This window comes from Chelmon rostratus, chromosome 10, assembly GCF_017976325.1.
Source record: "Chelmon rostratus isolate fCheRos1 chromosome 10, fCheRos1.pri, whole genome shotgun sequence".
In the NCBI taxonomy this organism is placed as follows: Eukaryota; Metazoa; Chordata; class Actinopteri; order Chaetodontiformes; family Chaetodontidae; genus Chelmon; species Chelmon rostratus.
In genome coordinates, this window is record NC_055667.1 from 25641109 (window position 1) to 25660664 (window position 19556).

General features: G+C 45.9%; 1 protein-coding gene across 6 annotated transcripts in view; it reads left to right on the forward strand.

The window, feature by feature from the left end:
• sulf2b (sulfatase 2b) overlaps positions 1-19556 on the forward strand; it is a 66934-nt gene that overhangs the window by 43389 nt on the left and 3989 nt on the right. For 3 of the 6 annotated variants that reach the window (XM_041944886.1, XM_041944888.1, XM_041944887.1), the window contains 20 exons: positions 250-370; positions 603-721; positions 897-1048; positions 1858-2027; positions 5024-5174; positions 5289-5388; positions 5523-5598; positions 6088-6216; positions 9567-9623; positions 10221-10350; positions 12187-12430; positions 13916-14117; positions 15010-15106; positions 15195-15289; positions 16159-16218; positions 17899-18068; positions 18247-18389; positions 18671-18794; positions 19138-19174; positions 19352-19408. In XM_041944886.1, coding sequence (XP_041800820.1) covers positions 250-370; positions 603-721; positions 897-1048; positions 1858-2027; positions 5024-5174; positions 5289-5388; positions 5523-5598; positions 6088-6216; positions 9567-9623; positions 10221-10350; positions 12187-12430; positions 13916-14117; positions 15010-15106; positions 15195-15289; positions 16159-16218; positions 17899-18068; positions 18247-18389; positions 18671-18794; positions 19138-19174; positions 19352-19408 — 2434 coding nt within the window. The remainder of the gene's footprint in view (positions 1-249; positions 371-602; positions 722-896; positions 1049-1857; positions 2028-5023; positions 5175-5288; positions 5389-5522; positions 5599-6087; positions 6217-9566; positions 9624-10220; positions 10351-12186; positions 12431-13915; positions 14118-15009; positions 15107-15194; positions 15290-16158; positions 16219-17898; positions 18069-18246; positions 18390-18670; positions 18795-19137; positions 19175-19351; positions 19409-19556) is intronic. The other 3 variants (XM_041944889.1, XM_041944890.1, XM_041944891.1) reach the window with 3 other exon arrangements.

A 19556-nucleotide genomic window follows, 5' to 3' on the forward strand; every position in this document is an offset into this window, starting at 1 on the left:
CTCTCTCTCTATGTCTGTCTGTCTGTCTCTCTCTCTATGTCTGTCTGTCTGTCTCTGTCTGTCTCTCTCTCTGTCTCTGCCTGTCTCTCTCTCTATGTATGTCTGTCTGTCTCTGTCTGTCTCTCTCTCTATGTCTGTCTATCTGTCTCTCTGTCTCTGCCTGTCTCTCTCTCTATGTATGTCTGTCTGTCTCTGTCTGTCTCTCTCTCTATGTCTGTCTGTCTCTCTGTCTGTCTGTCTGTCTCTCAGGGTCGATGCAGGCGATGAATAAGACGCGGCGCATCATGGAGGAGGGCGGGACTTCTTTCTCCAACGCCTTTGTGACCACGCCCATGTGCTGTCCGTCACGTTCGAGCATGCTCACTGGGAAGTAAGACAGACCTCCATCTTTATCAGACTTGCTGTCTTTAAAGGTTTAAAGGGACAGTGCATCATTTTACATGTCAAAGTCAGCTGACTTCACAGCTGGAGTCACTTTTTAAAACAGTAAACACGTGAATATGGACATTTTAAATGCATTTGATTATACTCTCTGTCTGTCTGTCTGTCTGTCTGTCTGTCTGTCTGTCTCTCTCTCTCTCTCTCTCTCTCTCTCTCTCCAGGTACGTCCACAACCACAACACCTACACCAACAACGAGAACTGCTCCTCGATGTCATGGCAACGGCAGCATGAGCCGCGGACCTTCGGGGTCTACCTCAACAACACTGGATACAGGACAGGTACACACACACACACACACACACACACACACACACACACACACACACACACACACACACACACACAGGATGAGGCTTTTATGACTACTGTGATGACTTTTATACTGTGGTTCTCCTAACTGTTTCTCTGTGTGTGTGTGTGTGTGTGTGTGTGTGTGTGTGTGTGTGTCTCCAGCCTTCTTTGGAAAGTATCTGAATGAGTATAACGGCTCATACGTCCCTGCTGGGTGGAGGGAGTGGCTCGGTTTGGTGAAGAACAGCCGCTTCTACAACTACACACTGAGCCGCAACGGAGTCCGAGAGAAACATGGAGCACAGTACCCACAGGCAGGCGCACACACACCGTACACACACACACACACACCACAGTGCGCCGCAGGTAGAGCAGGTAGACAGTCATTCTTGCGTGCTGCAGCTCGTTAGTGCAGCTTTCAAACTCAGATAAATTAATAAACCACTGTGAAAATTCAAGACTTTGATGTTGATGTTTGATGTCTGCATCTGTTTTCTTTTCCGCTGTTTCTTGACATGAAAATATTTCTCACAGCAGCTGAATACAGAAATATAAAAACTCTTGTCTCTTTGAATCAAATGTACTGAATGTCATAAACACATGTTTAACAGAACTATTGATTTATCCAAATCTTTGCATTTTACAGTGAAATCTCTGAGATGAGAAAATGATTTTTTTGACAGAAAAGCTCCATGTAAACGTTCCTCACTCATTTATTATTGGAAAGTTTGTTCTCATATGTGTTGAAGTGTGTGGACGACATCATATTTCTGACTGAAAAACTTCCTGTTACACAAACAAGTGCTGGAATTTATTAATTGAAAAAAAAAAACATATTAATTGGACACTTTTATCATTAGTATCTGTAATTAGTATCTCTTTCCAGGAAATTACATGGAAGCTATTCAGAAGTAATTTGGCCTGTGAAGAGATCAGGATGTCTCTGATGACTCATGCTGCATTCAGGGTCTATACGTACATCACATGATCAGGAGCCTATAGACCACCTGACCTGCTGCTGGGTCTGGAACACATCTAGATATAACAAAATGTCTAACAGTGTGTGTGTGTGTGTGTGTGTGTGTGTGTTTGTGTTTGTGTGTGTGTGTGTGTGGGTGTCCAGGACTACTTGACGGACCTGATCACGGCCGAGTCCATCAGATACTTCCGCTCGTCGAAGCGCGTCTATCCTCACCGACCGGTGCTGATGGTCCTGAGCCACGCTGCCCCGCATGGACCTGAAGACTCAGCACCGCAGTACAGCACCGCCTTCCCCAACGCATCGCAGCACATGTAGGCCCACACACGCACACATGCACACGCGCACATGCACACGCACACACACAATGAGACTAAGCCACTGTAATCCAGCTGAACAATAGAGCAGCTCTGCTCTGCATTACAGGATAAATCCTGAAGCAACACGACTGCGACGACACAATCCTTCCCTCTGTGTGTGTGTGTGTGTGTGTGTGTGTGTGTGTGTGTGAGAGAGAGTGTGTTAATGAATACATGGTTTTATTTCATGTCTTTAGAAGAAATTACTTATTTCTCATTTTGTTGAAAACGTGCAGCTCGGGACTTAAAGTCCACGTCTGTCTGTCTGTCTGTCTGTCTGCCTGCCTGTCTGTCTTTCTGTCTGTTCCTGAGCTTACAGACAGGTCAGACAGACAGACAGAGAGTTGCAGCAGTTTCAGTCGATGTCTCACCTCCCCGTCAAACCTTTTCCGTCCTGCAGATGTGAACAGATGTCTGAGGAAACGCCGGCTGCACTCCTGCTGCCAGGAGACCATTTAAATCCCATTCAGAGCTCACCAGGATTTTTTGTTAACACGAAAACTCTGCTGGAAATACTTGGAACAGACAGTAATCCCTTTCCCCTGAAAGGAATAATAAAACAAAGTCAGTGTGGAACTAAATGTAGGAACACCGGCCTGATCGGCATCTCAAGTAGAATAGTTTCATCTTTCAGCACAGAAACGTCTCATTTACGCTGAGCTGCTAAGCTAATATCACCAAAAGAATCATCAGTTATCAGCTGGAAACGTTCAGATCTTATCTTTTCTAGCAGCACAGTGAGTGAACAGACGCACTGCAGAACACATTTATATGTCAACTCATATCCTCTGCTCTGCTGTTTGAAGCCATGATGTGTTTAATGATGCGTCCTGTGGCCTTCAGATGGAGAAACCAAACACACCGACGCGCAGTTTAACTGGAGGGATTTGATTTGATCAGAGGAGGATGAACCAGAAAGTGAAGCCTCATCCTGTAAAGACCTGGTTTCCAACCTCATGACAAACAAAACCTGCATGGAAGCCTCTGCTTCGGCTGCACCCCCCCCTCCCAAAAGTAATAAGCAGGAAATTAAAAAATAAAGACAAAATAAGACAGAAGCAGTTCAGCTGTGTTGCAGGTGAACATGCAGGTGAAGCTGCAGAGAAGAGGTCGGGTAGGACACAGAGAAACAATAATGAGCAGAATGAGCAGGTTTTTACCACAAATGTCATCATCCCAGAGGAAACAGGAAGTGGATTTCAGATATGATATTTTAGTGAACACAGTGGTGAATGTTCAAGCTCTCGGAGGAATAATCTGAAGATTTAATGACCTCCTGAACTCCACGATGAAAATAAAATAATAAAGCAAACAGAAACTTTTCGTTCACCCCTTGCACAGTGCGTGAAAGGCACGAGCCAAGCCAAGTTTATTTATATGTCCCATTATGCACACAAAGGCAATTCAGAGTCTTTACATAATGCATAAGAGACATTAAATTCTAAACAAATGAAAAATTCAAACCAGAGGCTGAAAACAAACCAACAACAAGTCAGTTCCAACGCTTTTACTGTGAAACGACGTCTTTAAATATCTGCACAATACATATTAAATACAAATCAGTCAGAATATTAGCAAAGCTGCCACAAACAAGAACAGAAATATAAAAAAAATCATTCATGCCAACAAATCCAATCACTTCTGCAGACGTCCCTCTGCATGTGTCTGCAAACGCTGCCGTGCTAACGTCGCTCGCTCTGCACTCATTCAGCCCTGGCAAACATGCGCTCCATCGGCTCCTGAACGCAGCAGCAGCAGCTCCACCCAGACGGGAGCTTTCCGGCCGGGTGGTGCTGATGTGAGGCTTGTTCCGAGTGAAGCAGATGTTCCAGATGTCCAGTCAGGAGGAAGCAGAGCCGCAGCGTAAAGTTTAAAAGTTATTTCTGTCCGACGCACAAATGTGATGATGTGGCTGCTGAGGAGAGGAGGAGGGGAGGAGGAGAGGAGGGGACAGGAGAGGAAGAGAGGAGGGGAGGAGGGGAGGAGGAGAGGAAGAGAGGAGTAGAGGAGGGGAGGAGGAAGAGAGGAGGAGAGGAGGGGAGAGGAGAGGAAGAGAGGAGGAGAGGAGGGGAGGAGGAGAGAAAGAAAGGAGGAGGGGAGGAGGAGAGGAAGAAAGGAGGAGAGGAGGGGAGGAGGAGAGGAAGAAAGGAGGAGAGGAGGAGGGGAGGAGCAACAGGAGAAGAAGAGAGGAGGGGGGGAGGAGAGGAGGGGAAGAGTGGAGGAGGAGAGGAGGAGAGAAGGGGTGAGGAGAGGAGGAGACGAGGGGAGGAGAGAAAGGGAGGAGGAGAGGAGGACAGAAGGAGACGAGGGGAATAGGAGAGGAAGGGAGGAGGAGACGAGGGGAGGAGGAGAGGAAGAGAGGAGGGGAGGAGGGGAGGAGGAGAGGAGGAGACAAGGGGAGGAGGAGAGGAGGAGATGAGGGGAGGAGAAAAGGAGAAAACGAGTCTGCTGATGGGAGTCATTCATTATCCACACTGAACACACTGCAGGAGCATCCTCTGTCCAACACAGCGGGGGTCTGTGTGTGTGTGTGTGTGTGTGTGTGTGTGTGTGTGTGTGTGTGTGTGTGTGTGTGTGTGTGTGTGTGTGTGTGTGTGTGTGTGTGTGTTATTAATGACCAGGAGCATCTGCTATCATTACTCCACATACAGCTTGATGTGTGCTTCCACCACAACATGTCATGTCAGCTACACACACACACACACGCAATCACACACACTTCAGCTTCAGCACCAATCATAAGCGTCACTACGTCATGTTTCCACCTGTTTGAGGACGGGTGGTCTGAACAGGAGCTGGTTCTTCTGTGATCCAACGTTCCGCCCACTCAAAACTCGACTTCCTCTTTTCATCCTCTGACCTGAACCTGTAGCCACACATGTCTTCTCCTCAGCGTGTCCTCTCCTCGACACCTGCCTCCTCTCACCTGTCCCTCTCCTTCTCCTCCACAGCACTCCCAGTTATAACTACGCTCCGAACCCAGACAAGCACTGGATCATGCGTTACACCGGCCCCATGAAGCCCATCCACATGGAGTTCACCAACATCCTGCAGAGGAAACGCCTGCAGACGCTTCTGTCAGTGGACGACAGTGTGGAGAAGGTGTGCAACACACACACACACACACACACACACACACACACCTGATCAGGTATGGGCTGCATCCTCCAGTCTGCAGAGTTCAATCAAAGCGTCTTCTGTCTCTGTGCGTCTCAGCTCTATAACATGCTGGTGGAGATGGGCGAGTTGGAGAACACCTACATCATCTACACGTCTGATCACGGCTACCACATCGGACAGTTTGGCCTCGTCAAAGGTAGAAAAATGAGGGAAATTCTGCGGCTGGTCGCTCAGCTCTTAATAATTCAGCCGTCTGAATGCCGACCGTTAAAAATGAGTAAGAGTCTCGGGGTCACGTCCAAGTCTCACCTGTCTGACTGTTGTCTGCAGGTAAATCAATGCCGTACGAGTTCGACATCCGAGTCCCGTTCTTCATCAGAGGACCCAACGTGGAGCAAGGCAGCATGTAAACACACACACACACACACACACACACACACACACAGCACGTCCTGTTTGATGATCAGTTTGAAACCTGCAGAGAATCAGAGAATCAAAAACATCGAGTGGCTAAAGAGACAGATGTGCTGGAGGAGACCAAACCAGAGCTGAAAGGAGGCTGAATATAGGACACAAACGTGACCTCGGTGTGTGTGTGTGTGTGTGTGTGTGTGTGTGTGTGTGTGTGTGTGTGTGTGTGTGTGTTTGTTCTGGTTAAGTGGATTAGCACATTCAGAGCTGGTCCACGAGGTGATCATGAGTTCAGAGCTTCCACTCTGCTCACTTTATCAGAATACAGTAAGAAACACGAACTGTAGTTTCATTGTTCATTAACAGCAGCTGCGATCACACACGGTCACATGTTCAGTATCTTTAGTAAAATAATGAGGCAGAAGAGTTGTACAGATGTAGTATTATTACAAATTATGGCTATTTTTGTGTGTGTGTGTTTCAGTAACCCTCACATTGTCCTGAACATCGATCTGGCTCCAACCATCCTGGACATCGCTGGTCTTGACACTCCTCCAGACATGGACGGGAAGTCGATACTGAGTCTACTGGACACTGACAAACCTGCTAACAGGTGGGCACGCACACACACACACACATACACAAACCGGAAAGTACCTCAGAGTGAACCAACAAAGCTTTGAAATGAGGAAGAAGAAGAAACACAACATCATTTGCAGCTTTGTTGTCTTCATTATTCACACTTTTCATTTTTAAGCCTTCGATCTTTGATTTCGGACAAAAATAGAGAACAGCAGCTTCTCATTGGCTGCCCAAACTTTTGCTGTGGTCTTTTTCTGCTTCCATTAATTTGAAAGTGTGAGAGGTGGAAGTGAAAACGTAAGCTCGCTTTAAATATTAAAGGAAAGTGCCATCTTTAACTTTATGCTGTTTGGAAACCAGGAACTGGAACCAGACTCACAGTTTGGTCTTTATTCTAGAACAATGTGCACTGTTTTCTGTTGTTTTGACTTGTAACTAAAACAGAAATGTAGTGGAGTAAAAATCATGGTAATCCTCAAGTAGATCAAAATGGTACTTGAGTAACTGTACTTAGTTACATTCTTCTTCTGGTTAAAATGTCACCAGCTGACTCCTGTGAAAGACTCTTGGAAACATCTGTAGAGGACGATGTTCAGTCTGTAACGGCACCCTGAGGTTCCTCATACATCATAGAACATGTTGATCCTACGTTCTATGTGAGAACCACAGAAGAAGAAATTCACGGTGCTGTTAGAGTCGTGGTAAAAGTACACTCAGTGCTGTGTGGTACTCGAGCTCATTTATGGAAATGTGCGAGTGATGGAGTCGTTTTAATGGTGTTACTCCAGTTAAAGAGTGACGTGAGCTGTTCAGCACAGTGGATCAGGATCAGGGTCAGGATCAGGATCAGGATCCTCCTGCAGGGTGTTGGTGGGGCAGCTGCTTCTCCTGAAGGGACAGAAAATCTCTTTTTATACTTATACATCGAAGTATTTATCAAAGTCTCAACAAAGTAAACATTCGGGTCAGGAGGTCGAACCAGACGCAGGAAACAGCAGTCAAAGAGTTTTAACACCAGAAGTCTGGTGATGTGACAATAAAAACCCCAAATAAATCTCTGTGGATACATTTTGGTCCACAAATAAACAGGAAGTCAGATTACACACTTTTCCTCAGCTATAATAATTTAAGTTTAACTCTGAAATGACAGAAAGACAAATTAACTCGCTAACTGATTTGGATCACGTTGACTAAAAGTGAACAAAACGCACTTGGAGCTGAATGTCCGGACTAAAAAGATGCTTTTGACTAAAATTTGACGTAAATGCTGACATTTAGCTCTTTGATCAGCTGATGCAGACCATGAGATCAGGTTGAATGCTCCAGAAAAAGTAAAACTAGACTAGATGTTCAGATTCAGGTCAGAATCGGCGTTTCCTGCAGGCGTCTGAAGGGGTTTTCAGGAACACGTCAGCTCACAGACCGAAGCTGGAACCAGATGTTATGACGACGTCCTGATGCTCTGGTTCCCAAACAAACTTCTTCTGACGCCGTCGAGAACACAAACGTTGTTTCATTAAGACGCGTTGAATCCAGCCGTATGTGCTTTCATCGTGTCGGGTTGGAGCAGAAACTCCACGGAGCCGGATCTCTTTCTTTGAGACTCTGAAGTCTGTCAGCAGCCCGGCGGTTTGAGTCGACGCGTCCTACGAGTGCAGCGAGGGAACGAGCAGCATCTGTTCCCTATCCTTCCCCGTCCTCTGTGAAGCACAGAGGAGTCCGCCCCCCCCCGGGAACAGACGCAGAACGACCGATTACACCGAGCTGTCGTTTATCAAAACAAGAAGCAGGACTGATTCTCCCTGTTCAGAACAACCGGATCACAGCCTGCAGAGTGACCGACTGGATCCAGTCTGTTGAAGCTGGATCCACTCGCGATCACGTTGTTCTGAGGCAGCTAACGAGTTGTTGTGCATTCTTTGAACCGTTTCAGAAGGGCGTTATGGAAACCAGTGAAGTCCAGACTGTGAGTCAGTGACTGGAGACGTTTCCTGCTGCAGAGTTCAGCATGTGGCGTTCAGGTCGTGCAGTCGTTACTCAGTGTGATCACTCAGTGTGATCACTCATATTAAGATGAGCATAAACAAACACCGATGCCGCGTATTATGAATGTACATAATACATATCTACACTTCCTCTCCATTATCAGTGTGCTGAATTAGCGGTTAGCAGCTCCTGTTAGCAGTGAACACGTGGGTGTACAGATGAATATCACTGGATCGCTGTGACGCTGATGCAAACATAAAAACACCATGATCCTCAGGCAAGTTCTGCACTTTAATGAAGCGTCTTCTTCTACGATCCCTAAGCCGGTTCATCTTTTTATTTACCAGCTTTTATTATGGGAGATAACGATGAGGTTTAAGTCTCACTGACTCTAAAAATACCTCTTTCATGTCGGCGTGTTCAGATTTGACTTTTTTTGACTCAAGTTGTCGGTTTAAAGTACCTTCACAGCCTCCGGGAGCTGTGTGTCACATCACTGCTGTCAGGCTTCCTCGTCAGCACAGTCTCAAAGTGTCTGTTCTGTTCAAACACACACATTCACACCAGCTGTGCTTTAAACACTCGGTGCTCTGCTCGTGGTGCCGCAAACCAAACAAAAAGCATGAGCAGCAGGAGGACAGGCCAGAACTTCATCACTTCCTGAGGGACGGTGTCCTCAGCAGGGACGAGTCTGGACACTGCTCCTCTGCTGGAGCAGACGGGGTTGAGGGTTTTGGTCCTGGCGGTCTGGAGACTGACCTGAGGACCCCTGCGTGTTGCTGCTCTGACGGACTCTTCGTGTGTTTTTACGAAGTGACATTTGTTTGGGAGCATGAGTCTTTGTGGGGAAAAAGCACACGGAAACTTCCAGGAAAACCTTTTCTGATGCCTTCGTGCGTTCAGTATCGTTGCTCTGTGTGTTTTTCACTCCTCCGTCTCTCTGAGACGACTTTAAACACATGAAGCAATGAAGAAAAGGACGACTGGAAAAAGTCCTGCAGTTGTTTCCACTACGGCAGGAAAATCAAAATATTATTCCTAAAAGTTAAAGTTACAAACATCCCAGAATAGAAACCAGATGGAGTCAGTCCTTTAACGAGGGGACCGAGTGTGTTGTGAATAGAATATAAATGTGTGTAAGTTGTGATTTGAAGTGAAATGAACTCGCTGCACTAAGACAAGCAACGAGAACTTGAATTTTTCATCGAACTGGAGTTTGTGTGAAATTACATCAGCTGCTCACATTTAGCGGCTTCGGTTCACTGAACACATCCAGTCCTGTTCCTGGAGTTAAAGAGGAGGAGGAGGTGAAAATACGGAGAGGCGGGATGAAGGTGCAGATGATGACTGCGAGACTGACGAGTAAACCTACGCTGCTGTTTTCCTCTTCCTCAGGTTCCAGGTGAACAAGAAGCCGAAGGTGTGGAGGGACTCGTTTCTGGTGGAGAGAGGGTAAAAACAACACTTTAACTGCACACCAGTGATAGAAACCATAATATAACTCTCACATCCACTTTCACTGCTAAACGATGATGAGGAGCTAAAGAGAACCACAGTCCTCTGTGTGAGCTAGCTTCTCTTTTTGTGTAATAACCGCTAACACAGATTATTATGTCGTACACACTGTATAGAATCAGTATATATGTGGTTTTGGGAGTCATGCTAACATGCTCACAATGACAATGCTAACATGCTGATGTTAAGCAGGTAAAACGTTTGCTATGTTTACCATGCTAGGTAAGCGTGTTAGCATGCTAACATTTACTCATTATCACTAAACAGGCTGACGGGACTGTCAGTAGTTTGGCGGGCATATAGATAATTTGCAGGCAAATGAAACTTGTGAGCTGATGATGGCGCTAGAGCATCAGTCTGGGTAAAGTTAGTAGGATTCATTGGGGAACGATGACGATAAGATCAGAGTCATTATCATGTCGGGAGACAAACGGGGCGCTACGATATGTTCAGCATGCAGCTCTTAGATGTTAGAGGAAATGCGTTGTCAGGAACAGAAATCTACAAGCTGCCCTCTGATTGGTCTGTTAACAGGAAGCTGCTGCACCAGCGTGTCGAGGGAAAGGAAGTGTCGCAGGAGGAGAACTTCCTGCCCAAACACCAACGAGTAAAAGACCTCTGTCAGAGAGCCGAGTACCAGACGCCCTGTCAGCAGACCGGACAGGTAGAGTGACACACGGCAGGTTTCTGGTTTCCTGCCTGCTCCAGCTCTCGATGCTGCTCGCTGTAGCCTTTAGATCCTCCTGATCAGATTGCTTTACTCCTTACATTGAAAAGTGAAGAACGAATCTCTTTGCAGATGCTAAAAAACACAAAATGTCGCTGAGATTTTCCTGCCAGACTTTTGCTTTCGTAGGAAATTTCCTCAGTAAAGAGCTTTGTTGGAATAAATGCAGGAAAAGTGAGATGAGATGGCTCCAGCTGTAATAAACAAACAGAGACTTGAAGGAAGCAGAAGAACAGTAAGAGACTCCTGTCAGAGAGATGAAAGCCAGATGTCATCTCTACAAACCAGGCAGACACAATAACGGCAGTAATTACCAGAAGAAGAGAACACAGTGGACTCAAAGAGGACAGACGTGAACAGAATCGAGATTCAGCAGCACAACACAAACTTTTCTCCAGCACATTCAGAGAGCTGTGTCACTGTTTGTGTGTGATTGTGTGCGTTCATGCTTGTTTGAGGTTAATTACACTTGTCGAAAAATCCCTCCAGCCAGCTGATTAGTCTCTTAGCAACAGTGTCTGCCGGCTGCTGGATGGCTCTGATAAACAGCTTGTAGAAAACTGTGTGCGTGTAATTAACAATTCAAGCATTTGTCACTCTTTAATAACTGACGAAGTGCAAGAGGAGAAATTAATTCAGCTCCTGCTAATGAACGACTGCAGAGAGACGATGCAACAAAGCTCAGAGCCACAGGAGAAGAAGGGTTTTCTGACTGCCGCGAACTCGACGGCTGAACGCTCCTCTCTGCAGAGGCTGCGTTCAGGTTCATCCCAAAGGTGTTGAAGGAGGTTAGAGAGGCAGGTGAGAGGTGTTCAGCTGCAGCTAATTCTGCTCTGACTGCACCTGTACGGCCTTTCACACACAAACCTCCCAAAGACCGCGATCCGGACCAAACGGCGAGCCTGGGTCGTGTGAAAAGAGGCGGTCTCGATCCAGATCAACCTAAACCATGGTTCAGTTTGTTTCTAGTGTGAAAACATTTTCTTGGTTGATTTTTTTTGGACCAGTTGCAGGAAGTTCTGGCAGGTTTATTATCAGAAGGGAATAAAAAGAAAAATAACACAACAAAACAAAATGAGGAGACGAGGAGAGTCGACTTTATGAAGAGTCAGTAAAAAAAAAAAAACACTTCAATGATTCTCAGGAGTAATTAGAAAGAGGAAGTGAATTGTATTGAGACATGCTGACATCAGTCAGTGTCGGGCACAGCAGGCTGACGCAGTGATGGTGTGTCGTGTAAAGTTCTTTAGCCTGATCACATAATTGCAACATAAAAGCAGAACTAACTGAACAGAACATGTAACCAGGCAACGACAGCGTGAGCCTCAGACTTCCAGGTGTGGGCAGGTGTGAATCCATCTGTGTTAACTGTCACTGAGGTTCTCCAGCATCACGTTCGGGCAGAGCCCTGAACTCGTCAGTCACGCTTCACCATCGCTCACCAGCTGTTCGCCTACCAGCTGACTTGTGACGTCCAATCAGATTTGTTCTAACCCGACACCCCTCACAGGGACTCTGCTGCCTCAGCCGTCCTCGCGTCAGAAGCCTTGGCTTTGCAAAGATTTACTCTTCATGTATGTGCTGGATCGGAGGGATCAGTTGTCTCACCAGATCTAATGTGCTAACGTTTGCTGTGAGGGTTCAGTTTAAAGGCTGATGAGAGCGAATCAAATATTTAGACTCAACGTTTTCCTGTTTGTACAGCAGAGTGAGAGACGTCGACAACCAGTCAATCATAACTCTGTGTGTGTGTGTGTGTGTGTGTGTGTGTAGAAGTGGCAGTGTGTCGAGGACGCCACGGGGAAGCTCCGCCTCTTCAAGTGTAAGAACGAAGGGGGAGGGGCTAAGAACTTCCAGAGGGGCGTGGCCGGTCGTCAGCGTCCACTCAGCATCAAGTCTCAGCTGTACCATCAGAGCTCCGACGCCTGCGACTGCGACCTCCGCGACCTCCGACCTCTGAACCTGCGGCCCTCCATGATGAGGCCGTTCAACAAGAAGCCGTTCTTCTCTAAGAAGAGTGAGTGTCGATTCAGTCCAGCAGGGGGCAGCAGTGGCTGCTGGACACCCACACTGTCCATCTCATGAAGTATGACTTTAAACACAGAACAGTGGTGGTTAAAATAAGAGTTTTCTGATCTTAACGTTTCATTTTCATTCCATTTTCAACTTTTCTTAGACATTCACTGTCTTTGATGTGGAAAGTTCTCATTCCCAAACACAACTGATTCCCTGCTCTTCATGACGCCTTCTTTAAACCTTTTTTAAAGCATCTCTGCCTTCATCTGGCAGATGAAGAGGCAGGAAGCAGAGAAACTGAACTGGCGACATTTGCGACCACATGGCGGTGTAGCAGTCACTCTAACCATCGAGCTACAGGAGCTCCTGCTCTCACTTCTTTGACTACGTCTGAGTGGTGATATGAGAGAGTCCGTCAGTGTTTCTGGAGCCGACCTCAGCTCATCACTGCTGCACGGGCAGAGACACAGAGTGTGTCACATGCAGCCATTTCGTCTGTTTCTGCGGTTCGGTTCGTTGGTGATGGATGTCGGGTTGTTGTGTAATGATAATCGTCTGCGCTCAGTGTCTGTTTGTTGCTGCTCTGATTTGGGGTTGGAGGCCTGCATGTCTTATTAGACCGCTTCTACAAGCACCTGCAGGATCTTTTAAAACGTTTTGGAAACTGCCGTCTGAGCGTGGAAAGTACCTGGAATGTAAAACCTCGCACACTGTTTCTGTAAAAAGTGCATTACAAGGTCAGATTTAATCATCAGCTGTGACTGTTGCACAGCAGCATTAATGCAGTTTGGAGGAGTTTTTGTACACACAATGATCTTCAGTACAGTTTTTCCATATACAGTGTTCAGTACGCAGGGGAACAAACTGGGAACAGGAACAGAGTCATTAGCAGCAGAGTTTCTGCAGGTTTTTGCTTGTTTAAAGAAAAAAAGATTCTTGTTTTTGTTTCCTGGAATTCAGGTTTTCCGACTGTGACGTCAATTTAACGTTTCCACAAACAAAATCAAGTTCATTCCTCGTTGCAGCTTTTCATTTTTCTTTGTTTTGTGTCATCATGACAGCCGTCTCTGCTTTAGGCTTTTGATCAGGCTGTGAGCGCTGCCTTACGGCTCCTGTGGCTCAGGTGATTCTTCCTGACTCGTACCTGCAGAGTGACTGAAGGCACTCGACTTGAGCTGCTCTGGACTTTGACCTGCAGGAGAGAAAACCTGACTACCGATGTATCTCATGTTAAATCACCATTTATCCGCAGCAGTGGTCCTCGGTCAGCTCAGCAGGCTTTCTGCTGTGATGCTGACCTCTAGTGTCTGAGGGCAGAACTGCGTCACCTGAGGAGGCTTTTTGAACAGCAGGAAATGTAAAACAACAGCAGTGAGAGATGCTGAACTTTACATTAGAAACTGCAGGATGTTGATTTAATCACATTTAACCAGGAAGTCTGTTCAGTGGTGACGTCACATCATAGCTCTGTGTGTGTGTGTCTCAGAGTTCAAGGCCCTGAAGAGTTACTCCAGGAACCGTTACAGCCGCTCTGCAGCCATGACGAACAGTTACCCCGGTAACAGCAGTATGATGGGCGGGGCCAACTGGGCTCTGCCAATACGAGACGAGTCTGAGGATGAGTTCAGCGGGATGGGAGGAGTTCCCAACGGCGTGGCGCTGTCCAGCTCCCTTAAAGTGACGCACAGGTGTGTGAAACTGCATCGTAGATACAGGAAAGCGTCTTTACAGGCAGGATTTAAAGAAACACTGCGCTTTTGTCAGGTTTTATGTTCATAAAACAGTTCTTTAACAGAAATTCATCTAAAAATCAGCAACTTTTAAACTCAACACAACTAACTGATCTGATCTGGTGCTGGTCTGTGTCATCAGCACCAGATCAGATCAGTTCGTTCTTTACAGGAACATACAAGAAATTACAGACCTGTAAAATGAAGCTTTTATTTCCCAGCATAAAACTCGACATGCTGTTTCAAAGCCCTCCACAGAATAATATCCTCATGGAAAAAAGTGCTGAAATCAGCTTAAAACACAGTCAGCTCCACCAAAACTCTACAACCTCCAAACTCCACGTGTACGACCTCGGTGTCTTCAGTCGTAGCTCGGGTCAGTCAGGAGGAGATGAATTCCTGTTTCTACACAGGATATGAGCTGTTCCATCAGTGAATAATACAGTGTTTAACACATGCATGTATTCAAATAACAGAAGAACAAGCAGGTTCAGTTTTAAGACGATGGTTCTGTCTATCTGCTGGAAACGCTCGTATGTTACTGGAAAACCTCGTATCTAATAACAGTCTGTGGTTTGTTATATCAGAACTGAGTCAGTGAGAATCAGCAACACAGATGGGGCTCAGGTTGCTCTGCTGAATCTACAGCTGTTCAAGTCTCTGTGAATTATTAAGAACGATAATCTTTGTTTAATGAAGCAACACGTTCAGAGTCGTTAGCAGATACACGTCAGCCGGTCACACGAGTTTTCCTCGCGTCTGGGTTTTGTGCTGTCACATGATGCTCTGTGTGTCTCATCAGGACTGTTCAGTGTTGTTGTTCTTATATAGTTTTCCTTGTTTGCTGCAGATGTTCCATTCTGTCTAATGCCACAGTGAAGTGTGACACAGGAGTTTATAAGTCTCTGCAGGCCTGGAAGGACCACAAGCTGCACATCGACCACGAGGTGACACACAGCTAATTAACTGACTGACTGACTAAATGACTGACTAACGAGCTGTGATCAACTGACTGAAACGTTTCTCTGCTGTCAGATCGAGACGCTGCAGACGAAGATAAAGAACCTGAGAGAGGTCAGAGGTCACCTGAAGAAGGCCCGCCCCCTCCAGTGTGACTGTAACAAGTACCTGTAAGTGTACACACAGTAAAAGTAAAAGTACAGCAGTATTGTCAGCCTCATGCAGTAAAAGTACAGCAGTACTATCAGCTTCATGGAGTGAAAGTACAGCAGTATTATCAGTTTCATGCAGTAAAAGTACAGCAGTATTATCAGCTTCATGCAGTAAAAGTACAGCAGTATTATCAGCTTCATGCAGTAAAAGTACTGCAGTATTGTCAGCTTCACGCAGTTAAAGTACAGCAGTACTGTCAGCTTCATGGAGGGAAAGTACAGCAGTATTATCAGTTTCATGCAGTAAAAGTACAGCAGTATAATCAGCTTCACGCAGTTAAAGTACAGCAGTAATCTCAGCTTCATGCAGTAAAAGTACAGCGGTATTGTCAGCTTCATGCAGTAAAAGTATGACAGTATTATCAGCCTCAAGCAGTAAAAGTACAGCAGTATTATCAGCTTCATGCAGTAAAAGTACAGCAGTATAATCTGATTCATGCAGTAAAAGTACTGTCTGTGCAGTAAAAGGTCTCCTGTGTCTGATCTCTGATTCTATGAGACATTATTAGATTGTTGATGCTGAAGCATCAATGTTAGAGCAGCATGTTACTGTTAGAGCTAATCTTTGATTATTAGTGAAATATTGATCATTCGAGCAGAAATCATCAGAAAAGCTCAGAGTGGAAATCTGTCTTTGAACTAACGACTCATAAACATTGAAACAGGACGAGAGGACAAACGACTGGTTTTCTGTCAGAGGTCACAAACCAAACCTTCATATTTTAGAATCTTAACATTGTTTTTATGTAAAATCTGAATTTGTATCTTAATTTTAAGGAGTAAAAACTACAACATTAGCCTCAGTAATATTTATGTGTGTTTTTCAGGTATAAATCCAAACTGAAGAATAAGCTGCGGTACAGAGGAGGTGGTCTACACCCCTTCAGGTGAGACCGTCTGTGCTGCTGTGTTACACTGAGACCAGGTCAGGACAGCTTCGCTTTGGGGGCCTCAGGTCTTCAGCTCTATTCAACAGCTTAAGCTGAAACTACATGCGTCTGTTTTAATTATTAAAATGTAGCCTCCAAGACCCCGTGGGGATAGTCATGACATCACTCTGACATCAGTATCTTTCCGGTCCAACCTTTCCTCCGTCAGTACAGGTGTGCCCCAGGGCTCTGTACTGGGGCCCCTGCTCTTCATTATCTACCTCCTCCCCCTTGGCAATATCTTCCGAAAACATAACATTCATTTCCACTGCTACGCGGATGACACCCAGCTCTACCTCTCAAGCAAACCTTCTTCCACTCTCCCACCCTCCTCCCTTACTGACTGCATTACTGAAATAAAAACCTGGCTCACCTCAAATTTCCTCCAATTAAACAGTGACAAAACTGAGGTTCTCCTCATCGGCACTAAATCAAAACTATCCAAAACACACAGCTTTTCTATTCAAATTGACAACTCCTCTATCTCCCCCTCCCCACAGGTTAAGAGTCTGGGTGTCATCCTCGACAGTTCCCTGTCTTTCAAATCGCACATCAATAATGTTATCCGGTCTACTTACTTCCACCTACGCAACATTAATCGCCTTCGCCCCTCCCTCACCCCCCATACCACTGCCATCCTTGTCCATAGCCTTGTCCCTTCTCGTCTGGATTACTGTAATTCCCTTCTATTCGGTCTTCCTGTCAAGTCACTTCACAAACTTCAACTGGTTCAGAATTCAGCTGCCCGCATCATCACCAGAACCCCCTCCACCAACCACATCACTCCTGTCCTTCAGCAGCTCCACTGGCTCCCCATCAAATTTCGCATTGACTTCAAAATCCTCCTGGTAACATTCAAGGCCATTCATAACCTCGCCCCTCCTTACCTGTCAGCTCTCCTCCACGTCCACACCCCCACTCGCTTCCTCAGATCTTCCTCTACTATCAACTTGTCTGTCCACTCTGCCCGTCTCACCACAATGGGGAGCAGAGCATTCAGCCGCTCTGCTCCCCGGCTCTGGAACTCATTACCACCCGAAATTAAAAACATTGATTCATTTTCCCGTTTCAAATCCACACTCAAAACTCACCTGTTCAGACTCGCTTATCCCACATGAGGTCAAATGGTCAGTCTGATTTTACACTTATTTGTTTTATCACTTGTTTATTTTATTTTACTTTATTGTATGTTATCGTATTGCTGTTATTTGATATTTATTGTGATGTACAGTGTCCTTGAGTGTCCTGAAAGGCGCTTTTAACAAATAAAATGTATTATTATTATTATTATTATAATCATCTGGATTATTTTCTCCTCCAGAATATAAAGAAATCATTAACACAAGAACAACTGAGAATAATATTATTATGTAGAAAACAGAAGGGACCAAGAACAGAACCTTGAGAAACTCCACAAAACAGGAAGTCATAAGTGTGTTAGAAAAAGAGTTTGGAAAGACAGTGACGGAGCGCTGTCATTGGTTAAAAGTCTTCAGTGGAGATGTTTCAAAATGTTTTGTTTGCTCTGAGGAGAAGTCAGTTAAATGAATGTCCAAATAAAGACGAGACCTGCTGCCTGTGGACATTTGTTAATAACTGTGTGTGTGTGTGTGTGTGCGCGTGTGCATGCACGCGCAGGAAGGGCGGGACTCGGGACAAGAAGGCGTGGCTTCTGAAGGAGCAGAAGAGGAGGAAGAAAATGAGAAAGATGATCAAGAGGATCAGAAACAACGACACGTGTTCGATGCCCGGACTCACCTGCTTCACACACGACAACCAGCACTGGCACACTGCACCCTACTGGACATGTATGATACACGCACACACACACACGCACACACGCACGCACACACACACGCACACACACTCTGACAAAATAGGTATTGTTATTTATGGTCAGGTATGTACTGTATAACATCTAAGTTGTGTGTGTGTGTGTGTGTGTGTGTGTGTGTGTGTGTGTGTGTGTGTGTGTGTGTATTGCAGTGGGTTCATTCTGCGCCTGCACCAGCGCCAACAACAACACATACTGGTGTCTGAGGACGATAAATGAGACGCACAACTTCCTGTTCTGTGAGTTTGCCACTGGCTTCCTGGAGTACTTCGACCTCAACACAGACCCATACCAGGTACACACACACACAAACACACACAAACACACACCACCCACACACACACACACACACACCACTGTTTAATGTTGAGCCCATAGAAAGATTCAAATCTGTGTAAATAATGAAGTAACAAAGCTTCACTTGATATATATATTATTATTTTATATCCCCTTTCTCTCTCTCTGTATCTCTCTGTCTGTCTCTGTCTGTCTCTCTCTCTCTCTCTGTCTGTCTCTCTCTCTGTGTGTGTCTCTCTCTCTGTCTGTCTCTCTGTCTCTATCTGTCTCTCTCTCCAGTTGATAAATGCTGTCAGCTCTTTGGATCGGACGGTTCTCAATCAGCTTCATGTTCAGCTGATGGAGCTCAGAGGCTGCAGGGGACACAAACAGTGTAACCCTCGCACGCGCTCAGTGGATCAGGGTATGACGTGCACACACACGCACGCACGCACGCACACACACACACACACACAATCGAGTCCTCAGTCTTCCTGCGCGGTCGACAAATTCACTGTTTTCCATTTCATAGACTCTACAGGATCTGTCTCAAACACTGTGAGACGTGTATTTATTTTCCCATCACATCCCAGAATCCTTTGCACACCAGTCGGTTGGTAATGTTGCATTCAAGTGGCCTCGTAAAGTCAGAAAATACGAAGCTGCGTTTTCCAGAAGTCGCCAATGAATCCATCTGATGAGGTGGAAACAAAACAAACAAATCACAAGTGGCCTCTGCTCACTAACCAATCAGACTGTCTCTTCAGCAGGAGGGCGGGAACATGGCAGCTTTGATGACTACAGGTACACACACACACTCGCATACACACACACACACACACACACACACACACACACACACACACTGTGTTTTCCTGCTCTGAATGCTGCATGATTTCCTGATGGAGCTGAGGGCTGCTGGGGGAGCAAAGAGAGAGAGTGTGTGCTTGTGTGTAACACAGCGTGTGTTTGTTGCATCAGGCTGTTTGAGAGGAGGAGGTGGCCGAGAGTCAAGAAACCTTCATCATCTCGAACCCTGTGAGTCTTCCTCCACGTCGTCCTTTTCATCTGGCCTGCTCTCTGCTTAGTGCCTTAATCCTGCAGCTGCCTGTCCCTCCGTCCCTCCATCCGTCTGTCCGTCCGTCCGTCTGTCTGTCTGTCATGTTTAACATACAGTAGAATCGTT